Here is a 25,851-nt window from a genome sequence, read left to right on the forward strand (position 1 = left end):
CATTATCCCATCCATAGCATGAGTTTCCTGAGCAAGCGTTCCTGGCCTAAGTGAGAGTGGAAAGCGGCGTTACAGCCACTTTCTATCACATTACAACACGTCCCAGGAGCTGCGCTGGGGGCCATGAGGGAAGTGGAAACCAAGGCCATCCAGAGGACAAGGACCTGGGACTAGGAAGGAGGTGGCAGTCCCTGAGTCCTGTGTGTCCTTTCTCCCATCTTGCTCATGGCTCTAGAGGCTTCAGCACACTGCTAGGCCATGAAGCACTCTCTAAGAGCAGCATCTAAGACGCTGAGAATCGGGCTTTGTCGGTGAGGAGAACCCTACTAGTGGGCTGGGAGTGGAGGCTGCAGGTGCTTGCTGTCTCTGTGAGCTCAGCCTTCATGGTGTTCTCCCTGTGTGCAAGCCTATCTCCAAATTTCCACATTTCAAAAGGACACCAGTCATACTGGAGTAGGGGCCCAGCCTATTCCAAGATGACCTCACCTTAACTAATTACATCTGCAATGACCCTATTTCCAAATAAGGTCATATTCTGAGGTACTGGGGGGTTAGGACTTCAGACATCTGAATTTTGGGGGACACAATTCAACCCGTAACAAGGGGGTGGGCAGTTCACAGGAGAAAGGAATCATCCTCTCTCCCCTGACTCATGCTCCTCAGGATTTGTGTCCAAACATTGTAAGTCCTTTTAAGACATCATTCATTTAAGGATTTTAGAGTTTTGGAAACCAAGGGAAGGATCTTCCTTATGTTCTGCTTTCTGCCCAACTCCATCTCTTCTTTGATGCAACAAGTTAGTTGTGTGAATCCAGGCAAGAGCAAAAAATAAAAATAAAAAAATCAGTAAACCAGTCAATATTTCAAAGAGGTGATCTTTCCAATAAATACACATTTTTTTTTTTCCTGGAGTACTGAAGAGTAAGTCTAAGGCTAGAGGAGCTAGTGGGTAAGGAGCTAGTGGGTAAGGACTGTGTCCTCTTTGGAGATAAAAGTTGGCAATCAGCAGTTGTTCCTTTAGCAAATAAGAAGAGAGAAGCAGCTTAAAAACACACACACACATTTATTTTAAAATTTGACATAATCCTTGGGTAATTCAGAATTAGCTTAGGCATTTTTCAGAAGTTTCTGAGACTGATGTCTCAACTCCAAACCAATAGCAATAGCTTATTTGATTGGTGGAAGGATTAGAGGGCCCCGTGATCCAGATGAATAGATGGCTATCAAAGAAGACAGAACGCCATAGACAGAGGCAGCATTAAGTCATAATTTCTAAATTAACTGTCATAAATATGAAACATCTCACCAGACCAACGATAACATCCATATCATAATTTGCATTTTACCAAAGTGTCCACATATAGACAGCACAGAACTAAAAGTTCTGTAGACTTCAGAATCACATTTAAATTAATTTGATCCTTTATATTAATAATAATTAAAAACTAGATTCTACCCAGTGTCGTCCCAGTCTCCACACCAACATGTATGTCCTGCTGTCAGAATGCCACCTCTTCTGCGCTCAGTGGTCATGATTCGAAGATTCAAATGAATGTGTCAAATCAGAACATAAACCAAGCCAGGAATTCATGGGCCCAGATTGGGGTAAAGGGCTTGTCCTATACAGCAGTTAAGCAGCCCACGTGCTCTGCTCATTCCCAGGCAGAATCAGACTGGAGCTGCAGGCAGCGAGGAGGAGGGCGTGCTCTGTGTTGTCCACCGTTTTGCAAGGTTTCTTGGGTATTCCAAGGAGGGCAATTGTTGTCTCCCAATAAGACAGTTAATTCCCTGAGAACAGGACCTCTTCCCCACTAGCCTCCGTCACAGCAGGGTGCATGCAACCAAGGTGTGAGCACAGAGCAGGTCCCTACTGAAGGCAGGAAGGAAACCAGCATGAACTGAGCACCTACTATGTGCCAGGTACAGAGCCAGGACAGGGGCTTTCCTGTAATCCTCACAACAGCACTGTGAGACAGGGTCATCATCCCCACTTTACAGGTGTGGAAACAGAGGCTCAACGAAGAGCATTTGCCCACAGTGGCACAGCTAGTCATAGGGGAGCATCAGTTTGAAAATCCAGGCCTTCTCACTCCAGGGCCCTTTCTAGCTACATAAGCTGAGGGTTTGGCAGTAAATGAGGATCCCAGCTCCGAGATCGTTGGTTTGGAGCCCAAACGTTAGATCCCCTTGAGCACATGGGGCCAGCCTTGAGAGTGCAGAGCCCTGGCTCTACAGCATGACTTGCTGATCTTGTGCAAGTCTTTTAACCTCTCCACACCAGGGCTGTGCTGGTCCAGCAGGATTCCCTATCAGGGAGAGGGGACTTGGTAAAACCATCTGGAGAGCGTGTTTGCGAACCACAGTGGGCCAGCCTCTGCTCAGAGAGCCTGATGTTGCTCACTTGCAAGGAAGAGGCGCAGGGCATTGCAATCTGCTAGCACACCTCTCACACCTGGTGAGAATCAGTTCTGCTCTCCAAGGTTCTGACCTCTGAGAGTGACGTAAGTCCAGAGAGCCACACCACTACTCCTTAAGAGACCTTCAGCAAAATGCCCGTGCGCTCAAAGAAATTGGGGTCAGGATGCTTTTAAAGCAAAAAGGGCTTAAAAGTAATTCGGGAGGGGAAGATGACTTGAAAAGGAAAAAAAAAAAAACCAAAAAAACAGATGGTGGTTAGGAGGAGATTTGGGGGTAGGTAATGAAAAGGAAGAATGGGACTGTGGTATGCAAACCCAGCTGACAGGACAGGGTCAGGCCAGGCAGAGCCTAGAGAAATCAGGTTTCGGGGATCTGCAATGCCTCGTATGTGTCATGAGGCTGCACTTGCTACCTCAGACATGGGTAGGAGGTTTCCTAAAAAAATATCTTGGGTCTCTAAGTTCAGGTAGATCTTAGAAAGTAAATATGGGAAGAAAGAAAAATGCAACTCAAATGGCTCAGATGTAATCTGCTTGCCATGTTTCTTCTCTTCCTCTAAGACTCATCTGAGTGCCTGCTGTGCTCTAAAGCCTTCTCTGATCCACACACACAGTTTAAGTGCGTGGCCCTCCTGGGTGCACAGAGAGCAAGCCCATCTCTCTACAGATCCCCAGTGCACTGAGCACACTGAATCCTATCTGCCTGTTCACATGTCTGCCTCTCTCACTGAACTGTAGCAACTCGAGGACAGACACTGTACCCTTCTCTACCTTCCGTCTCCACATGGAGAGGGAAAGTGGGCTAACCAAGGCCCCTTTGCTCACAAGCACCCAGTCTAAGGGCCAGCCTAACCAGCCAGAGTGATAGGAACATGTTCCAGGGGCATGGACCTCAGAAGCAACTTTTTTTCTGGATGCGTGGAGCATGTTTCCAATCCCCTGTACCACGTACTTGCCCCCCAGAGCCACCCTCCATTGGGCACAATTGTAATTTGGGAGAATTTCTTTAAAACATGAAATCAATATTTAGATGCAGACTTCAAGCAATATAGAGCTTTGGTTTGTGAGAATGGCATCATTCTGTTGGGAAAAACAAAGCCCAGCTTTGGCAGCCCTGATGGGGGAGGCAGATCTTGCATCTACCACGGTGGAAGGTGGGGAGGTTGCTGTCTGGAAAGAATGCTAGACATGTGTGCATGTGTGTGGCGGGAAGCTCTGGGCTCATAAACTGCCTGGCTACAGAGAAGGCTGGACCTGATTTCTTGACCACAGGCTCCTGAAGCCCCAGTGCTCTTGCTGACAGAGGCCCCTAGAGGAAAAGGAACAGGCTGGAATTGCTCAGGAAAATGTTCTTCCCAGGCTGGGGTGGCCAAGAGACCATCCATTTAATGCCTGATGGAGAAGAGTGAAGAGCCTGTGCTTAGCAGTGAATGGTCCGGAAGCCAGGCAGTGTGGCTTTTCCAAGCAGGTAGATGTCCTCATCTGTGCCCTGGTTGAGATGCTTCACCAAATTCTTCTCATAGAGCAGTGGGTGGTAGGCGCCCATCGTGCAGGCACTATCGAAGAACTTCTGGTAGTAGTAGCACACGTCGGTCTTGCGCTTGGATGGGAGGAACTCATAAATATCCACCTGGTCACACAGGGTCATCATGATGATGATACCTGGAGAGGGGAGCAGAGGTGAGTCATGCCTGACAACCCACCTCAGCACCCCAGAGCTCTGCCCAGTGGGTCCAGCAGCTTCTGACCCCAAATTTGGAGAGCTTTCCCTCTGGAGTTTCTATTTATGACTGTGATTCCCAATCCAAGTTTCAGCAAGCCAAGCCCAGCAGTGTTCCTTAGGATGCAGGGCTGTATGAGCGTGATACACCTTTGAATCCCCAGCACCTAGGCCAGGGCCTGGTGAATAACAGATGCTCCCTAAATGCTAGTAGATTAAATGACTCCATCAATCAGCCAATGAATATATCCATGGAGTAATTTATTTGAAGAAACAGGACAAGATTACTGAGCTGATTGAGGAGACAGTGCCATCATGTGTAGCTAGCACTGTGACATCCTGCAGAACCTCTTGGATGGTGCAGTTTGGGAGCAGATTTTTCCTTACAGCACTTACAGGAAACAGTGTCGGGGAGGGAAGACTTTTCTTCCCTTAGCTGGGCAAAGGGACAGCTGGAACGGGAGCACTCCACAGCCTGTATGATGAGGTGTGGAGAAAATCCAAGGAGAGGGCCCCTGGCCAGCATTGTTCCAATAAACTCTGCACAGCACTGCCACTGATCCTATCTTTATTTAAATATTTGCTGTTTCATTCATCAGAATTTTTACATTGTGTTTTCTGAAGATACTGTCTTACAATATTATTTATCTTGATGACTGAGTTTTTAAGGGGTACCCCCTTAAATTGTACACCTGAGAAAAGTGCCTTGCTCCCCTCATCTGAGGTACAGCCCCGCTCCTCATTTTCCCGCCTCCCTCCCTGTTCGTGGCTTCCCTTCCCTCCATCTTCCTCTGCCATATTCTCCCCTCTCCAAAGCCTACCAAACGCTACTTCCTCCATGAGGCTATATGTGACTGTCCAGCTAGAAAGTGTCCTCTCTCCTATGACCCCAGGTTGTCTCTCCCTTCTGGCACAAATTGAATATTGCCTCAGACATCTGATTGACCTCCCCAATAGATTCCCTCAGGAAAAAGAATTCTATCTTATTCACCTCTGTATTTTAGATAGAACTTGGCACGGTGTACAAGCAGAGCAAAATTCTAGCAATTGTTTAGTGGACAAACGAACGAACGAATGAATGAATGAGACCTCAGACAAAAAGCTCATCTCTTCTAGAAACAAACACGCAAGGTCTTTTCCCTGACATGAACTCACCAAGCATCCCAGAGGATGGGGGGTTTGGCTGAATCTCTTCTGGGGAGATTTCTTGAAGAATGTCCCACAGCTCCCAAGGCATCTGGGGCTTGAGGATGTAAAAGGGCTGATCGGGGTGCAGCTTACGATAACTCTTGTAGTTATTAAAGAAATTATAATCCGGATTCTGGTACCACTGAAAAAGAAAGAAGTGGTCCTTTCAAGGGAGAAATGGGCCAGTGAGCTGCTCCCCCCAGGAGTCATCCTCATCAGTGGCCATGGGGAGGGGAAAGGACCAACAAGGTTGCTCCTGGGGCACAGCCCTTTTCTTGCAGTGGACTACAGGCTTCTCTTCCGGTCACAGGTTTCACTGGATAGCAGGGTGGGGCCTGGCCTGTAGCCTGTGCTTTTGGGGAGAGTTGACCTTGGCGACCCAGGATCAGCCTCAGGCTTCAGGATCAGAGTCTAGGAACACTATCAGAGCTGAAAAGAGCCCCAGCTACCATCTGGCCCCATCTCTCATTTTTAAAGGGGAGAAAACTAGAGCATAAGTTGCCACATCTATGGGTTCAGAGTCCTTGTCTCGACCTAGGCATATTTGAGTTCTAAGTGAGATCAGTGCAAAACTGTTGAAAGTCAGATAGTGAGAGTGCCAGGGGTCGCCAGAGCCTGTCAGGCATTGGTAGAGCCAACTTAAGTGTCCCAAGATGAGTGCTCTCTGCCCTTCTCAGGAGTCATGGTCCTGAGGCCACAGCAGCCTGTATCAGAGAGAGGTCAACTGACATGCATGAACAGTGAGAGAACTACTCCAGAGAGGTTAGAATCCAGCAGGCCTCCACTCAGGTCTCCTTCCCGGGAAAGAGCTGCTGTTGCAGATCTGCGCCTTCTGCTTAGTAAATCAAGCCCTGGGACGGGGACTTTCATTCTCCAAACTCCAATTCCCCGTCTGTAAAATGGGAACAACCACACTTCCATCGATCTCCTTAAATTGTTATGAGAGTGAAACGGGAAGAATTCTGGATACTGGAAGTGTGAAATAAGCATGCTAATATTATTTACAGGAGTAATGGCAACTACTCTCGAGTTCTGCTGATGCTCATTAGGAGTAACTGCATTAATGAACAACCTACTCCAGATGTTGGGAGCTCCAGCCACTATCCCAGTAAATACTATAACTGGGAGACAATACCTGGCAGTGCCTGGCAGGGCAAGGAGAGTAGCTGGCATAGGACAGGAATACTTCTGAATCTGCTAGTCCAGATGAAATGGGGTATCCTAAAACTCAAATACCCAGCCTTTAGGGATAGCCAATGTCAGCCATGACTTTAAAAACCTAGGAAATCAGGAAAATCTGTAGACAGACAGGAAGCTCAACCCCTATTTCCCATGGACACCCACTTACCTTTGGGATATCTGAATGGTATACAGATGGGTCCCATACGATTAGGATTCCTTCATTATACAAACTGTCTTTGAGGAAGCGCTTCTCTGTAGTAACCAACTGCAGGAGGAAAGAGATGAGCTGTCACTTGAACATTCATATGCAACTGTTTGACATGAAGTAATAGCTGACACAGCACAAGGTACAGCCTGAGACCCCAGAGTCGCCTGTGAGGCTTCTAAGTTCTGGTGTGGCACTTAACTTCAGTGAAAGAAAGGTAAAGATGCCAGCCTGCACGGCGTTGACCTGAAAGGACATTTATCACAAGCCACTAGCCATAGAATAGAAAGGGTTCCATCCACTCAGGCTTTGAGATTACGCGGACAAGGGTACAGTGAAAACAGCATGGCATCCCAGCCTCCTGGAGTCACACCTTGTGTGGGAGCCACAAGAGTAGAGTCTGAAGTCAGGGACTCATATAATCAAAATTATCTCTGGAATCCTTTCAGTCACCTAGAAAGTCCAGCACACTACATATACATCGTGGTGGAGACTGACACAGGATCTCTCACAAAGTCCAACACAGCCAATAGTTTCTGCAGCACTGGAGCAGATGGCTGTGCTTGTGGCTGAGCACCAGATGAAATATTCAGTTTGTGTGGAGAGGCCAGAGTGCGTGCAAAAATGCGCACCTCCCAACAGGAGACTCTCACCAGGCCGGTGAGAAGCTCATGTGTGCCTCTGCTGGCTGAGGGATCCAGCAATGGCTGGCTATGGCCCTTCCCCACCACAATGGCTCCTGGGCTGGCCTGCATATGGGTAGTCACACCTGCCTGGCTTAAACATGAGTGTGACAACCTAGCTTGAATAATTCTGCAAAATGTACTAAGAGTGGTTTTTTTGTTGTTTTTTGTTTTTTAAAAAAAGCATATTTATACTCTTTGACTCAGTAATTCCATGTTTGGGAATCTATCCTAAGAAAGAATCCAAATTCTGGGGGGAAATTATACATGTAAATGTTAATTACTTATCAAAATAAAGAAAAGTATGGCAAAAGATACTGGTCTCGGATACAAAAAGATCCAGGAACAACTCTTGGCTGTGCCACTAACTTTCCTATGATCTTGAGCAAACAGAGTAATAGTACTAGGCCCTTATTTTCTTATCTGTGAAATGGGAATAACACGTTTGCTCTGCTCTCTCAAACGGGAGCTGTGTTGTGGATCAAATGGAGACCATGAGTGAATGAGAAAGAAAATTAGCCCCAAAGGCTTAAGAATAAAGGGAGCCGTGTCCCTCTTAAGAAAGCCAGAACTAATATATGAAATCAGCTGTCAACATTCACCTTGAAAAGCAGGTGGGAGATGATGTTGCCCAGGTAAAAATTGAGAGGAATAAATGGCAGAAATCAAATCAAGAATTAACTGAAATGAAAGCAAGAATCACGACAATAATCCCTCTCCATCTTGGTCTACATCACCAAGGCTGAGACCTAATTAATGTCACTGCAGTATCTGGAAAAAACTATGGCAAGGGAGATGGCCCGTGTGCAACCCACAGAATAGCAATCTGTCGCAAGCCTCTACCATCACTGAGCTATCCCCATCCCCATACCGTCCTACAGACGTAAGGAAGTTCCCGGAAGCCTGAAGAATATACTCTCATTTCCTCAATATATCTTTGGGACAAGAAATACTGGTGGTGGGTCCACCTTGGCGGGAGGTTGTGCAGCTATACTGGGTGCTAAGGAGCCAAAGGAAAGACACAGTCCCTGCCCTCCAGGAGGTCACAGGGTAGCAGGAAAGGTGGACAAGGATAGTTGTCTAAGGTGCACTGCAGCCTGGGTGACAGAGTCAGACTCTGTCTCAAAAAAAAAAAAAAAAAAAAAAAGACAAGAAGAAAAGAAAAGAGATTGCCTTAAAACTGGATGGGGAATTGGAAGCATGGGTTCCAGTCCTGCTCTGTGTCTAACTCACTCCATGGTATCAGATGGACCATTTCACATCTCCTGGCCTCAGGTGCCTTATTTAGACATAACCCCTTTGTAAGGCCCTGCTGAGGGGACCAGCTATTCCTGGAAGAATAAAGCTGTTCTCAAATGCCTGTAATTACCTGCAGGGGGAGTGTGACCTGGGTTTGGAGATCCTCTTAGGGGTCAGGGGGAAGTTCATGCTGAGAATAAGTCATTGGCAGAACGGCAGAGCCCTGGGGAACATCTGCCAGGAAAAGGCTACACCAGGGCATGGAGTGCTGCCGCTGAAGACACTGTTTAAAGTCACCCTCTCAGTTAGAAAGTAACAAACGCTCACTGGGGACAGTTAGAAAACCCAAGAATAGAAACAAACACACACACACATCTTCAGATATTACCACTGTGCATATTTTGGACTTTTTTCTTCTCAGATCTGTTTTCCCTCTGTTATGGACTGAATTGTGTGCCCCCAGAATTCACATGTTAAAGCCCTAATCCCCAATGTTACTAGTACCCTGTTTGGAAATAGGACTGTGAGGGAGGTAATTAGGATTAAATGTGTCATGGGGTGGGGCCCTAATTCCATGGGGCCAGTGTCCTTACAACAAGTAGAGACCCGCAGAGCTCTCTCTTTCCACCACGCACAGAGGAAAAGCCATGTGAAGGCACAGCCTGAAGGCCTCCTTTCTCTGATTCGGAGAAATAGCGTTTGAGAGTGCTGGCCCAAATCAAGAGGTCCCAGAACTCATAATTGCCATCATGTTTAAATTTTAGTTCCAATTATTATATTAATAGACTGTATGGCAGGGGTTCCATCAGAATCGCTCAGCTCACCGTCACTGGTTTTAGACCTGTTGTTGATGGAAATCCCAGCCGCCTCCCACCCGCCCCGCCAACCCATCCAGATACCTGTCTTTCAGTATCTTGGGGAGAAAAGTTGGAGCTTCCAGAAAGGTTTGGTGATTTTAAAAAGTGCTGGTGGCAAACACCTAGATCCAAATCCCACCTCTGTCACTGACTTTCTGGGCTCCTCTGAGCAACTCACTCAAACTCTGGGAGTCTGAGTTCTGAGGGAAACTGGTGGTTGGGTCATACCTCACAGGGTTTGCTACGAAGATCAAATGAGATAAGGCATGTAAGACCCTTCGATGGTATATATAATATATTTAACAAATGGCATCAACTATTATTTCAAGATAAGCCCCACTGAGTAATCTGGAAATGTCCTGGTTGCAGCCCAGTCAGCATGGACTGTCGCTAGGCATATAGGAAGTAGGTCTCTCTCCAGCTAGCACAAAAGCTTCCAAGGAAGCCATTGGGTCTTCTTGTCACATTGTCTTCTCTGTCGGGCTCACTGGGTACAGGAGGTACTGAGTTGAGTCTCACAGAAACCTTCTTACACTTACAGTCAAAACTGCATTTATTTAAAGACCCACCCATTTACATATATCATTTTTCCTGTTGACTCTCATAGCCACACCTGGCACAGAAGCATCACATGCCTGACTAGGTCTGCTGGCCTGAAACCTAACAGTATGACACCATTGTCTATAAAAAGCCACCTTCTCAATAAGAAAAGTGCCTTTTTTGTTTTGCATGCCCTCATCATGACCAAAGGGATGGGAGCTGAACAAATGGGGTCCAGATGGCTTTAGAAGAGAGCTGCTGAAGCCGGGTGTAGGTGGCTCACATCTGTAATCCCAGCACTTTGGGAGGCTGAGGCAGGTGGATCACCTGAGGTCACGAGTTCGAGACCAGCCTGGCCAATATGGCGAAACTCTGTCTCTACTAAAAATACAAAAATCAGCTGCACATGGTGGTGTGTGCCTCTAATCCCAGTTACTTGGGAGACCAAGGCAGGAGAATCACTTGAACCCAGGAGGCAGAGCAGAGAGCTGAGATTGTGCCACTGCACTCGAGCCTGAGCGCAAGAGCAAAACTGTCAAAAAAAGAGAAGAGAGCTGCTGTCAGGAGGACCTCTCCGTCTGGGAAGAGAACAAGCCACTCAGAGGCAGAATTTTACCAAAGCAACAGCTATTCTCTCAGTGACTTCTGGGTGCCAGATGTTCTCCTTGTGCAGTGGGGGTGGGGACCCCGTTTGCTAATCCACAGAAACTGACACGAAATAGTTAGGATAACTGACCAGGACAAAAGACAGAAGACAGACCACCGGCTTTTTAGGATATGAAGGTAAGAAAGGGCAATGATAGAAAGTGTCCATCACAGTTCAGTACCACAACAAGTGCCGTCATGGAGCGGCCAGGATGTGAGTACGATAGGAACAGCCAGATACTTAGTGTTGCTTACAGGAGGTGAGAAAAGAGAGCTGATTTGCCTAAGAAGAAGCAGGAAAGGCTCCCTTGAGGGTGGATAGTGTATTCCAGGAAGTGGGCTACCTTCCTCTCAGCCCTGGCACAATGGTGCACAGAGAGCTATAAGTATAAGGGGAAGAACAAATCTGCTTCGGTAGAAAGCCATGCATTTTCTGAGCACACTCTTCCTCCCTATCAGATTCTGATTCCACGGGAGCTATTTCACAACCCTTTGTGAACGGCAGGCAACTAATCCATGCGCCTCCTGGGCATCCTGCCCAGGAGAGCTTCAACTGACTCCTCCCCTCCCCCTGCCTTAGCTCACAGAAAAACTAGTTTCACTCCTTTACTCCAAATTTGTGTTGCTTTGACTTTTCCTCTGAACCAGTTGTAATATCTACCTGGTTCCATCATACAAGTAAAATAGAATCTTCATGATGAATTCATTTTTATATCTGTATGAGAGTCATCATCTTACCCTTTTTTCCCTAAAAATTATCCTTCAACAGAAGTCTTGCCTCCCTTCTGCTAGATGCCTCTCAAGTGGTCTCAAATTGACTCACCTTCCCTGTTGGGATTTGGGAAGGTGGAGTCATTCGCAAACAGGCAGAGGCAGACCTTGAAGTTTCAGTCGTGCCCATCGCTACTATTTACAAAGCACTTGCTGCAGACCAGCCTCCGGGTGACATGCTCCACACATAGTAACTCCTTTGATCCTAAAAAAAAAAAACCCTGGATAGTAACTATTCATATTTCTATCTTATGAGTAAGGGAACTGAGGCTCAGAAAGGTAAAGTAAAGCAACTTGCTCAAGTCACTCACATAGGAAGTGCTGGGGGAGGGATCTGATCACAGTCTGTCTGACTCCAGTACTCTTAATTCCCAGGCAACCTTACTTTGGCCTTAAATACAGTTTCAGAATCTTTGCAGGACTGGGGTTTCGTTCTTCACAGTGAGGAAGACTGAAACATCACGAAGAGGTGTTCAGAGAGTAGGCGGCCTCCACCGTCCAAGAGAACGCTCAGGGAGGGCTCCTCCACTCTCCCCTCTCTTCTTTGCTGCTGCCTGCTCACCTCCAGATCCTGCCATCCATGCATCAAACAGAGATTGGTTTCTCTCTAAATTCATTCTCTTCAAGCTCGAAGTAGCCCAGCATAACCTGGAAATCCCACTCCATCAGGTTTACTAACTGTCCCACTCACCCCAATGACAATTATCAATCTCTTTGCTCAAACCTTCTCTACTAAAACCTCTTCCCCGCTCAGCCTCCTTCTGACTTGCCCTTGCATCCCACTTTGCAGAGAAAATAGACGCCCTCTCATCCTTGTAATACCGACTGCCTCCAGCTACACCACTCCCACCTTCTTCCCTCTGACTCCCTCCTGCTGGGGGTCATCCTCCACTAGGCTTTGGCTCCACCACCACCATGTTCTGGGTAACTAATCATTTTCTCCTCTTTTTAGTATATTCACTTTCTCCCTCTATCAACTGGCTTCTCCCTGTTGGTTTAAAAACAGCTTATAAAATATACATAACATAAAATTGACCATATTAGCAATTTTAAATATTCAGCTTAGTACATTCATATTGTTGTGTAACTATCACCACCATCTCCAGAACTTTTTCAGTTTCCCAAAATGAATCATAGTATTCATTAAACAACAATTCCGCATTCCTTTCTCCTCCTAGCCCTTGGCAAACATCATTCTACTTTCTGTCTCTACTCCAGGTGTTTCATATAAAGTGGAATCATACAGTGTTTGTCCTTCTGTGACTGTCTCCCTTACTGACATTTTTTCCAATTTAAAACATTGTATTAAAATACATATAACATAACATTGACTATCTGAACCATTTTTAAGTGTACAGTTCAGTGATATTAAGTACATTTATATTGTTGTGCAACTATCACCACAAACCATCTCGAAAACTTTTTCAATCTTGCAAAACTGAAACTCTATACTCATTAAACAGTAACTCCCCATTCCCCCTCCCACCTCACATTCCCTGGCAACCACCATTCATGTAGTATTTTGTGTGTGTGTGTGTGTGTGTGTGTGTGTGTGTGTGTGACTGACTTATTTCACTTGGCATAATGTCTTCAAGGTTCATCCATGTTGTAGCCAATATCAGTATTTCCTTCCTTTTTAAGAATAATATTTTATTATGTGTATAAACCAGCTTTTGCGTATCCATTCGGCATCAAGAGACACTTGGGCTGCTTCTGCATTTCAACTACTGTGAACAACAGTAGTATGAATATGGGGGTACGAATATCGCTTCAAGACCCTTCTTTCAATTTCTGTAAGTATATGCCAATAAATAGAATTATTAGAGTACATGGTAATTCCACGTTGAAGTTTTTGAGGCACTGCCATACTGTTTTCCACAGTGGCTAATCATTTTCCATTCCCATCAACGGTGCTCACAGATTCCAATTTCTGATCATAGAAGCCATCCTCATGGATGTGAGGTGGTACTGTGTAGTATTCTTGGGTTGCATTTCCCTAACAAAAAAGAGTTGAGTCTCTTTTCATGTGCTTACTAACCATTTGCATATCTTGGAGAAATGTCCATTCAAGTCGTTTGCCCATTTTTAAATTGGGTACTTTGATTTCTTTTTTATCGTTGTTTGATGAGTGTTCTATATATTCTGTACATTGATCCCTCATCAGATAGACGACTTGCAAATATTTTCTCCTATTATGTGTGCTGTCTTTTTACTCTGTTGAGAGGACCTTTTGACTTATAATTATTTTTAATTTTCATAAAGTCCAACTTGTATATTTTTTCCTTTGTTACGTATGTATGCCTTTGGTGTCATAATGACGAAATCATTGCCAAATCTGATGTTATAAAGTTTTTGCCCTATGTTGTCATCTAAGAGTTTTATAGTTTTTGGTCTACATTTAGGTTTTAGGTCACAGATCTATTTTGAGTTAATTTTTATTTTTAGTGTTAGGTAAGGGTCCAACTTTATTCTTTTGCATGTGGATAGCCAGTTTTCCCAGTAGCGTTTCTTAAAGAGACTGTCTTTTCCTCATTGAACGATCCTGACACACTCGTCAAAAATCATTTACGTGTATATACAAGAGTTTATTTCTGGACTTTCTATTCTATTCCAATGGTTTATATGTTTGTCTTTGTACCTCACTGCTTCGATTATTGTAACATATGTATTTTTTGAAATCAAGAAGTGAGAGAACTCCAGCTTTATTCTTATTTTTCAGGATTGTTTGGTTAATTGGGGTCCCTTGAGGTTTCATATAAATTTTAGAATGGCTTTTTCTGTTTCTGCAAAAAAAGAAATATCTTTTGGATTTTCATAGTGATTGCCTTAAATCTGCAGATCATATTCGGTATCATTGACATCTTAACAATACTTTTTTCAATCTGTGAACATGGGATGTCTTCCAGGTTTTTGTGTCTTCTTTAATTTCTTTCAGAAATATTTTGTAGTTTTCATTGTACAAGTCTTTCACCTCCTTGCTTAAATATTTTATGCTTTTTTATGCCATTCTATTGTAAATGGAATTGTTTTTAAATTTCCTTTTTAGATCATTCATTGTTATTGCATATAATAGAAAAAATGAATATTTTTGTGTGTTAATTTTGGATCCTGCTACTCTATTGAATTGGTTTATTTATTCAGTATTTTATTGTACTGTACTCATCCTTCTTCCTGTGATGAAGAAGGGACAAAGTAAGACATGTAAGATTTCATCCCACTACTCAGAACAATGTGTCATTTAAAACTTCTGAATTGCTTATTGCTTGAATTTTTCATTTAATATTTTAAGACTGCAGCTGACCACAAATAAATGAAACTGCAGAGAGTGAAACCATGGATAAGGGGCTGACTTCTAATTTCAGTGACTTCTAGCTGCCAAGTTACACAAGAAAGAAACCGAGCTGCACCTTTGGCCCCTCTCCCTTTACTTCTCACATCAAACACGACATTAAAACCTGTTGACTGCAAATCCCAAGTAGCCCTTAAATACATTCTTTTCTCACATTCACCTTCACCCCTACTCTTGTGCAAGCTATCAGCATATCTAAGCCAGACCACTGCAAGACCTTCCTAACTATGTATCTTCACCTACTGCAGCCCCTCTGATCAGATGGAAGCAAGTGATGGTTACAAAATGCAAATCCAATCACGCTATAAAGAAGGTGCCTCACCCTGCCAGGTGTGGTAACTCACACCTGTAATCCCAGCACTCTGGGAGGCTGACGCGGATGGATCACCTGAGGTCAGGAGTTTGAGACCAGCCTGGCCAACATGGTGAAACCTTGTCTCTACTAAAAATAAAAAAATTAGTCCGGCATGGTTGTGGGCACCTGTAATCCCAGCTACTGAGGAGGCTGAGGCAGGAGAATCGCTTGAACCCAGGAGGTGGAGGTTGCAGTGAGCCGAGATCGCGCCACTGCACTCCAGCCTGGGCGACAGGCCAGCCCCCCGACCCTCAGCTGAAAAAAGAAGATGCCTCAGTGCAGCACCATGGCTTGAATCCTTCTTGCTTTTAGCTTTGTCTCTCACCACATAGCCCCACATATACTCACCTCTTCCTGAGTCCTTCTAGTCCCCCATTTCCTGCCACACAAAACTGTACCCATGCTGTTGCCTCTTCCTGAAAAGCTGTTATCCCACCCTTTTCAACATCCACACATTCCTTCTACACAGTCAAGTACCATCCACCTGGGGATTCTGATCACTTTGAATAGCTCGTATCTCCCCTTTCAGGGCTCTCCTAGTACCTTGACCACTCTCTTCTCTAGTTCTCTTTTGCAACTTTATTTATTTGTAAAACTATTTGATTGCATCATAAGAACAGAGGCTGAGTCTGTTTTGCTCACAATTGTATCCTCCACTACCAGTGTCTGCAAATATCAATAGTAAGTGCAGTTAACGTTTATTGATACATGTGCCAGGTATTGTTCTAATTGTGCTTTGCACAGATTTTTCTTATTTGTACCTCACAACAACCCTGTAAGAGAATTGTTCTCCCTTTTTTAGAGAGAAGTAACTTGATGATCCTTCAGCTAGTAAGAGACAGAGCTGGATTTCAACCCCAAGCAGGCTAACTATAGAGTTTATGTACTGACTGCCACACTCTACTCAATACTGAACATATTTGTTGAATGAATGAATGAATTAAGAGTAAATGAACATCTCTCCTGGATATTTAGGTAGCATCTTATATAGAAGTAGAGATGAGGTTTTAGTGCTCCCTAAAGTGCTCTCCAGCTCCAGGGTTTCTGACTAAGCATGAGAAGGGAAAGGGGCAAAGCTGGTCCTAACCCTCTGTCTGAATTTCCAGACTTGCCAGAGCACAAGCAGCCATGAAGGTCCAGCCTCATCTCTCTCTACAGGGCAATGCCAGCCAATTCTTCCACACCTCCACCTCCAACTTAGCCAGGGGTATCTGGATGTCTCCCTCATTTCCTATGATCATTCCACTGCACTCCAGCCTGATCACTAATAGGGGAGTGACCATTATGCTACTCTTGGAGTGGTGTAACGTCTCCCTCATTTCCTGTTCTCCTCTGTCTTGCCAATTCCACTTTCTGGAGTGCCTGTCTATTGCTATTTTCCCAAGTCTTTCCCATCTTTCAAAGTCTAGTTCAGCTGTCATTTGCCCCAGAGAGTTTATTGCTAGCCAATCCATTCCTTTCAATCCTATCTCTTCTAGTACTAATAAAAGTAGGCCGGGCACGATGGCTCATGCCTGTAATACTAGTACTTCGGGAGGCCAAGGTGGGTGGTTACCTGAGGTCAGGAGTTCAAGACCAGTTGGACCAACATGGTGAAACTGCATCTCGACTAAAGATTAAAAAATTAGCCGGGTATGGTGGCACATGCCTGTAATCCCAGCTACTCAGGAGGCTGAGGCAAGAGGATTACTTGAACCGAGGAAACGGAGGTTACAGTAAACCAAGATCACACCACTGCACTCCAGCTTGGGTGACAGAGCGAAACTCCATCTCAAAAAATAATAATAATAATAACAATAATAGTAATAAAAGTAATACCAAAAGCCAAAATATATATTTGAACAACAAACAGGCATTGGAAGCACCTAGAAGCGACTGGAAGATGTGACGGTGATAGAAAGTGATTCTCTTAAAAAAAAAAAAAAAAAAAGGTATTAGAGGAAGAACAAAAAAACAAGATGGTGACCACTTACAAAGAAGTTAAGTTCCTCAATTTCTATCCCATTATAAAAATATTCTTATGATGGCCAAACAGAAACAGCTCCAGTCTGCAGCTCCCAGCGTGATCGACAAAGAAGACAGGTGATTTCTGCTTTTCCAACTGAGGTACCTGGTTCATATCACTGGGACTGGTTGGACAGTGGGTGCAACCCGTGGAGGGTGAGCCAAAGCAGGGTGGGGCATCGCCTCACCCAGGAAGTGCAAGGGGTCAGGGGATTTCCTTTTTCTAGCCAAGGGAAGCCGTGACAGATGGAACCTGAAAAAAATGGGACACTCCAGCCCAAATACTGCGCTTTTCCAACTGTCTTAAAAAATGGCACACAGGAGATTATATCCTGTGTCTGGCTTGGCAAGTCCCATGGCCATGGAACCTTGCTCACTGCTGGCGCAGCAGTCTAAGATGGACCTGCGAGGCAGTAGCCTAGCAGGGGGAGGGGCATCCGCCATTGCTGAGGCTTGAAGAGGTAAACAAAGCAGCCAGAGAAGCTCAAACTGGGCAGAACTCAAGGCAGCTCAGCCAGGCCTATTGCCTCTGCAGACTCCACCTCTGGGGGCAGGGTGTAGTTGAATAAAAAGCAGCAGAAACTTCTGCAGACTTAAAAATCCCTGGCTGAAATCCCAGCACTTTGGGAGGCCGAGACAGGCGGATCACGAGGTCAGGAGATCGAGACCATCCTGGCTAACCCGGTGAAACCCCGTCTCTACTAAAAAATACAAAAAACTAGCCGGGCGAGGTGGCGGGTGCCTGTAGTCCCAGCTACTCAGGAGGCTGAGGCAGGAGAATGGTGTGAACCTGGGGAGGCAGAGCTTGCAGTGAGCTGAGATCCAGCCACTGCACTGCAGCCTGGGCGACAAAGCAAGACTCCGTCTCAAAAAAAAAAAAAAAAAATCCCTGGCTGACCACTCTGAGGAGAGCAGTGGTTCTCCCAGCACAGTGTTTGAGCTCGGAGAATGGACAGACTGCCCTTTCAAGTGGTTCCCTGACCCCCGTGTAGCCTAACTGGGAGGCACCTCCCAGTAGGGGCCAACTGACAACTCATACAGGCGGTTGCCCCTCTGGGATGAAGCTTCCAGAGGAAGAATCAGGCAGCAATATTTGCTGTTCTACAGCCTCTGCTGGTGATACCCAGGCAAAGAGGTCTGGAGTGGACCTCCAGCAAACTCCAACAGACCTGCAGCTAAGGGACCTGACTGTTAGAAGGAAAACTAACAAACAGAAAGGAATAGCATCAACATCAACAGAAAGGACATCCACACCAAAACCCCATCTGTAGGTTACCAACATCAAAGACTAAAGGTAGATAAAACCACAAAGATGGGGAGAAACCAGAGCAGAAAAGCTGAAAATTCTAAAAACCAGAGTGCCTCTTCTCCTCCAAAGGTTCGCAGCTCCTCGCCAGCAACAGAACAAAGCTGGACGTAGAATGACTTTGACAAGCTGACAGAAGTAGGCTTCAGAAGGTCGGTAATAACAAACTTCTCCGAGTTAAACGAGGATGTTCAAACCCATTGCAAGGAAGCTAAATACCTTGAAAAAAGATTAGACAACTGGCTAACTAGAATAAACAGTGTAGAGAAGACCTTAAACGACCTGATGGAACTGAAAACCATGGCATAAGAACTATGCAATGCATGCACAAGCTTCCATAGCCAATGCGATCAAGTGGAAGAAAGGGTATCAGTGATTGAAGATCAGATCAATGAAATAAAATGGAAAGAGAAGTTTAGAGAAAAAAAGAGTAAAAAGAAACAAACAAAGCCTCCAAGAAATATGGGACTATGTGAAAAGACCAAATCTACATTTCACTGGTGTACCTGAAAGTGATGGGCAGAATGGAACCAAGTTGGAAAACACTCTTCAGGATATTATCCAGGAGAACTTCCCTAACCTAGCAAGGCAGGCTGACATTCAAATTCAGTAAATACAGAGAATACCACAAAGATACTCCTCAAGAAGAGCAACCCCAAGACACATAATTGTCAGATTCACCAAGGTTGAAATGAAGGAAAAAAATATTAAGGGCAGCCAGAGAGAAAGGTAGGGTTACCCACAAAGGGAAGCCCATCAGATTAACAGTGGATATCTTGGCAGAAACTACAAGCCAGAAGAGAGTGGGGGCCAAGAATCAACATTCTCAAAGAAAAGAATTTTCAACCCAGAATTTCATATCCAGTCAAACTAACCTTCATGTGTGAAGGAAAAATAAAATCTTTTACAGACAAGCAAATGCTGAGAGACTGATTTTGCCACCACCAGGCCCGCCTTACAAGACCTCCTGAAGGAAGCACTAAACATGGAAAGGAACAACCGGTACCAGCCACTGCAAAAACATGCCACATTGTAAAAACCGTCGATGCTAGGAATAATCTGCATTGACTAACGGGCAAAATAACCAGTTAACATCATAATGAGAGTATTAAATGCAAACATAACAATATTAACCTTAAATGTAAATGGGCTAAATATCCCAATTAAAAGACACAGACTGGCAAATTGGATAGAGTCAAGACCTATCAGTGTGCTGTATTCAGGAGACCCATCTCATGTGCAGAGACACACATAGGCTCAAAATAAAGGTATGGAGGAAGATCTACCAAGCAAATGGAAAACAAAAAAAAGCAGGGTTGCAATCCTAATCTCTGATAAAACAGACTTTAAACCATCAAAGATCAAAAGAGACAAAGAAGGCCATTACATAATGGTAAAGGGATCAATTCAACAAGAAGAGCTAACTATCCTAAATATATATGCACCCAATACAGGAGCACCCAGATTCATAAAGCAAGTCCTTAGAAACCTACAAAGAGACTTCGACTCCCACACAATAATGGGAGACTTCAACACCCCACTGTCAATATTACACAGATCAACGAGACAGAAGGTTAACAAGGATATCCAGGAATTGAACTCAGCTCTGCACCAAGTAGACCTAATAGACATCTACAGAACTCTTCACCCCAAATCAACAGAATATACATTCTTCTCAGCACCACATCACACTTATTCTAAAATTGACTACATAGTTGGAAGTAAAGTACTCCTCAGCAAATGTAAAAGAACAGAAATCATAACAAATTGTCTCTCAGACCACAATGCAATCAAATTAGAACTCAGGATTAAGAAACTCACTCGAAACTGCACAACTACATGGAAACTAAACAACCTGCTCCTGAATGACTACCAGGTAAATAAAACAAAGGCAGAAATAAAGATATTCTTTGAAAGCAATGAGAACAAAGACACAATGTACCAGAATCTCTGGGCCACATTTAAAGCCATGTGTAGAGGGAAATTTATAGCACTAAATGCCCACAAGAGAAAGCAGAAAGATCTAAAATCAACACCCTAACATCACAATTAAGAAAACTAGAGAAGCAAGAGCAAACAAATTCAAAAGCTAGCAGAAGACAAGAAATAACTAAGATCAGAGCAGAACTGAAGGAGACAGGGACACAAAAAACTCTTCAAAAATTCAATGAATCTAGGAGCTGGGTTTTTTGTTTAAAGATCAACAAAATTGATAAACCACTAGCAAAACTAATAAAGAAGAAAAGAGAGAAGAATCAAATAGATGCAATAAAAAATGATAAACGGGGATATCACCACCGATCCCACAGAAATACAAACTACCATCAGAGAATACTATAAACACATCTACGAAAATAAACTAGAAAATCTAGAAGAAATGGATAAATTCCTGGACACATACACCCTCCCAAGACTAAACCAGGAAGAAGCTGAATCTCTGAGTAGACCAATAACAGGCTCTGAAATTGAGGCAATAATTAATAGCCTACCAACCAAAAAAAGTCCAGGATCAGACAGATTCACAGCCGAATTCTAGCAGAGGTACAAAGAGGAGCTGGTACCAATCCTTCTGAAACTATTCCAATCAATACAAAAAGAGAGAATCCTCCCTAATTCATTTTATGAGGCCAGTATCATCCTGATACCAAAGCCTGGCAGAGACACAACAAAAGAAGAGAATTTTAGACCAAGATCCCTGATGAACATCAATGCGAAAACCCTCAATAAAATACTGGCAAACTGAATCCAACGGTGCATCAAATGGTATTGCTTAGGTTTTCTACCACAATTAAGTCAGCTTCATCCGTGGGATGCAAGGCTGGTTCAATATACGCAAAGCAATAGACATAATCCATCACATAAACAGAACAATGACAAAAACTACATGATTATCTCAATAGATGCAGAAAAGGCCTTCAACAAAATACAACAGCCCTTCATGCTAAAAACTCTCAATGAACTAGGTATTGATGGAATGTATCTCAAAATAATAAGAGCCATTTATGACAAACCCAAAGCCAATATCATACTGAATGGGCAAAAATTGAAGCATTCCCTTTGAAAACTGGCAAAAGACAAGGATGCCCTCTCTTACCACTCCTATGCAACATAGTGTTGGAAGTTCTGGCCAGGGCAATCAGGCAAGAGAAAGAAATAAAGGGTATTCAATTAGGAAAAGAGGAAGTCAAACTGTCCCTGTTTGCAGATGACATGATTATATATTTAGAAAACCCCATCATCTCAGCCCAAAATCTCCTTAAGCTGATAAGCAACTCCAGCAAAGTCTCAGGATACAAAATCAATTGCAAACATCACAAGCATTCCTATACACCAATAACAGACAAACAGAGAGCCAAATCATGAGTGAACTCTCATTCACAAGTGCTACAAAGAGAATAAAATACTTAGGAATCCAACTTACAAGGGATATGAAGGTCCTCTTCAATGAGAACTACAAACCACTGCTCAACAAAATAAAAGAGGACACAAACAAATGGAAGAACATTCCATGCTCATGGTTAAGAAGAATCAATATTGTGAAAATGGCCATACTGCCCAAGGTAATTTATAGATTCAATGCCATCCCCATCAAGCTACCAGTGACATTCTTCACAGAATTGGAAAAAAACTACTTTAAAGTTCATATGGAACCAAAAAAGAGCCTACATTGCCAAGACAATCCTAAGCCAAAAGAACAAAGCTGGAGGCATCATGCTACTTGACTTCAAACTATACTACAAGGCTACAGTAACCAAAACAGCATGGTACTGGTACCAAAACTGATATATATATCAATGGAACAGAACAGAGGCCTCAGAAGTAACACCACACATCTACAACCATCTGATCTTTAACAAGCCTGACAAAAACAAGAAATGGGGAAAGGATTTCCTATTTAATAAATGGTCCTGGGAAAACTGACTAGCCATATGTAGAAAGCTGAAACTGGATCCCTTCCTTACACTTTATACAAAAATTAATTCAAGATGGATTAAAGACTTAAATGTTAGACCTAAAACCATAAAAACCCTAGAAGAAAACCTAAGCAATACCATTCAGGACATAGGCATGGGCAAGGACTTCACGACTAAAACACAAAAAGCAATGGCAACAAAAGCCAAAATAGACAAATGGGATCTAATTAAACTAAAGAGGTTCTGCACAGCAAAAGAAATGACCATCAGAGTGAACAGGCAACCTACAGAATGGGAGAAAATTTTTGTAATCTACTCATCTGACAAAGGGCTGATATCCAGAATCCACAAAGAACATAAACAAATTTACAAAACAAACAAACAAACAAACAACCCCATCAAAAAGTGGGCAAAAGATATGAACAGAAACTTCTCAAAAGAAGACATTCATGCAGCCAACAGACACATGAAAAAATGCTCATCATCACTGGTCATCAGAGAAATGCAAATCAAAATCACAATCAGATACCATCTCACACCAGTTAGAATGGCGATCATTAAAAAGTCAGGAAACAACAGGTGCTGGAGAGGATGTGGAGAAATAGGAACGCTTTTACACTGTGGATGGGAGTGTAAACTAGTTCAACCATTGTGGAAGACAGTGTGGCGATTCCTCAAGGATCTAGAACTAGAAATACCATTTGACCCAGTCATCCCATTACTGGGTATATACCCAAAGGATTATAAATCATGCTAGTAGAAAGACACACGCACACGTATGTTTATTGCGGCACTATTCACAATAGCAGAGACTTGGAACCAACCCAAATGTCCATCAATGATAGACTAGATTAAGAAAATGTGGCACATATACACCATGGAATACTATGCAGCTATAAAAAAGGATGAGTTCATGTCCTTTGCAGAGACATGGATGAGGCTGGAAACCATCATTCTGAGCAAACTATCACAAGGACAGAAAACCTAACACTGCATGTTCTCACTCACAGTTGGGAACTGAACAATGAGAACACTTGGACACAGGGCAGGGAACATCAAACCCCAGGGCCTGTTGTGGGGTAGGGGGCAGGGGGAGGGATAGCATTAGGAGAAATACCTAATGCAAATGACAAGTTAATGGGTGCAGGACACCAACATGGCACATGTATACCTATGTAACAAATCTGCATGTTGTGCACATGTACCCTAGAACTTAAAAGTATACTTAAAAAAAAAAATTCTTAAGGTTGTGGGCTTCAAAAGGAAAGTGGGCTGTGCAGGAAGCAGCTTCTGCCTATCTGGTGAGTTCCTCAAAGTAAGGAAGTGAAGAGACAGATACAGGGAAGTGGAGCCCTGGTAGAGAAGGAAAGAAACACACCACTGGACACTGCTGAAAAGGCATTTCTGATCCGTTCCAGGATCCACCCCATGCCCAGGACTCCTAGGGAAGTGTGTAGACTAAACATTGACGTAAAAACACCCAGAGCACATATGTTTATTCAGAAAAAGGCAAATGGTGGTGGTTGTGAGATGGGCAGGTTGCGGCCCTATTGTGCAATTTTTGATATTTTGATATATGTGTAATACAGTTTTTCCCACTAATAAAATCTATTAACAGAACCCTGTGGCAAGAGTATTTCTCAAGTTTCCCTTAGTATTGAGAAATCAGCACATACTACCTGAAAATACTCCCGGAACCTAATTATCCAGGGGAATTTATGATATAGTACATGAATTCTATGCCATATTACACGTGATTACATGGTGACACTGTCTTATAGTAGTGGCAGAGCAGTTTACAGTTCATAAAGTGCTCTCATGTGTATTGTTTCATTCACTTTTCACAACACTCCCCACTCTCCCCTAGATGTTCTGGGCTCCGCTGTCCCTCATGCAAGCCTCCAGATACGACCTGCAGCCTCAAGGACAACTCAACTCTACTTTCCTGGGCACCCGACACCTCCATTAGCAGACCTGATACCAAAGGGTTTTTCTTTAAATAAACACATCACCAGGTTGGGTCATGCAATCACTGTCTTCTTCTCCAGTGAGGAATCAGGAACTCAGGAAGATCACGAGACTTCACTGGCAGCCTGGATGTGCTCCCAGTAGATACATTCCACATTACAGACCACAGTGTGGTCCTTCCCTTCCTCCACAGCTGCACAGAAGAAATTTTACCTGAGAGTTCATCAGGCGAATGGTAGTTTTTGTGCCCACATCTTGCTGGAAGTTGGCTGTGGGTGCCCCATTAAACCTTAGGACTGCGTCATGATCATCTGTAAACCACAAAGAAACAGAAAAGAGGTGATGAGCACTGGCAATATGCAGAAAAAGAGAAAGGTAAGGGGAGGGGGCAAGGGAATAATGCTTCCGCATCCTAATCCACAGGGCGAAATGGCAGTATTTGTGTGGTGCTCAGGTAAAGCTCCTAGGCAGAGATGACCACCTGTCTGCCAGCCACTGTAAGGGCTGAAGGGGTCCATACTGTGGCATTCCTGAAGCCCAAAGACAGTCACTTGTGCCTGGGCACAGCAGAAAAGTGAACAAAGCCAGTGTGCTACTTACAGTGGAATAGCTACTCCAGTTATCAAAGCAACAAACCAAATATTCTCTTGGTATCACCAGTCGATTATATTTCTACATCTGTCAGAAAAATGAAAACACTACCATAGGTTCAGTGTATCCCACAAGTGCAAAGGACCCCATTGCACTCTGAAAAGCATGCAGTGCTCAGCAAATGGACGGGATTTAACTATGGCATCCAAGACAACCCCCAGGTGTTCCATTTGGGAAGCTGAGGCCCAGGGAAGAGTCACAGACCTGGTGTGGCAGAAATGGAAGAGGAGGTCACAGGTCTCAACTAACTATCTTCCTTCCTTCTTTCCTTCCTTCCTTCCTTCCTTCCTTCCTTCCTTCCTCCCTCCCTTTTCTCCCTTTCTTCCTTTCTTCTTTTCTTCCCTTCCTTTCTTCCTTTCTTTTTCTCTCCTCTTCCTTTCTTTTTTCTTCCTCTCTTTCTTTCCTTCTTTCATTCATTCTTTCTTTTTTCTTTCTTTCTTTCCTCTCTTTCTCTCTTTCTTTGCCATTGTCAGAAACAATGTACTAAATCCAGTCAAAATCAAACAGACCATCTTGAAAAACCTAAGCTTCCTGGGCTAGCTCCTTGTCTTTGCAACTGTTTAAGCAGTGTTTGGAAGACTTGGAAAAGTTTTTCTACCCAACGTTGACCAATCTGGTGGAGGAGGGAAGACTTTAAGGAGCCATCCCAACCCTGTGATCCTATGAGAGCTTCTTCCAATCTTACTTAGTCAAGCAAGTTTGGGGCTCCCCAGTGAAATCTGCACTGCAGCTGGAGGTCAGCTGCATCCTCTATTGTTCTATTCAGGTTTGTTTTGGGTCATCCTTCATCCACACAGGATCTGGGGAAGTGAGGGCATTTGACTGAATACAAGATGATTTAGAAAGAGGATATCCAC

The 25,851-nt window shown here is 43.9% G+C and overlaps 1 protein-coding gene across 9 annotated transcripts in view; it reads right to left on the reverse strand.

The window, feature by feature from the left end:
• Positions 1-1,043: 1,043 nt before the first annotated feature.
• Positions 1,044-25,851, reverse strand: part of ST6GAL1 (ST6 beta-galactoside alpha-2,6-sialyltransferase 1) — a 144,733-nt gene continuing 119,925 nt past the window's right edge. For all 9 annotated transcript variants that reach the window (XM_050776528.1, XM_050776597.1, XM_050776591.1 and 6 more), the window contains 4 exons: positions 24,557-24,654; positions 6,674-6,772; positions 5,293-5,467; positions 1,044-4,079 (listed from right to left, as the gene is read on the reverse strand). In XM_050776528.1, the coding sequence (XP_050632485.1) occupies positions 3,838-4,079; positions 5,293-5,467; positions 6,674-6,772; positions 24,557-24,654 (614 nt within the window). In that variant the 3' untranslated portion in view covers positions 1,044-3,837. The remainder of the gene's footprint in view (positions 4,080-5,292; positions 5,468-6,673; positions 6,773-24,556; positions 24,655-25,851) is intronic.

Source organism: Macaca thibetana, chromosome 2 (genome assembly GCF_024542745.1).
Source record: "Macaca thibetana thibetana isolate TM-01 chromosome 2, ASM2454274v1, whole genome shotgun sequence".
Taxonomy (NCBI): Eukaryota; Metazoa; Chordata; class Mammalia; order Primates; family Cercopithecidae; genus Macaca; species Macaca thibetana.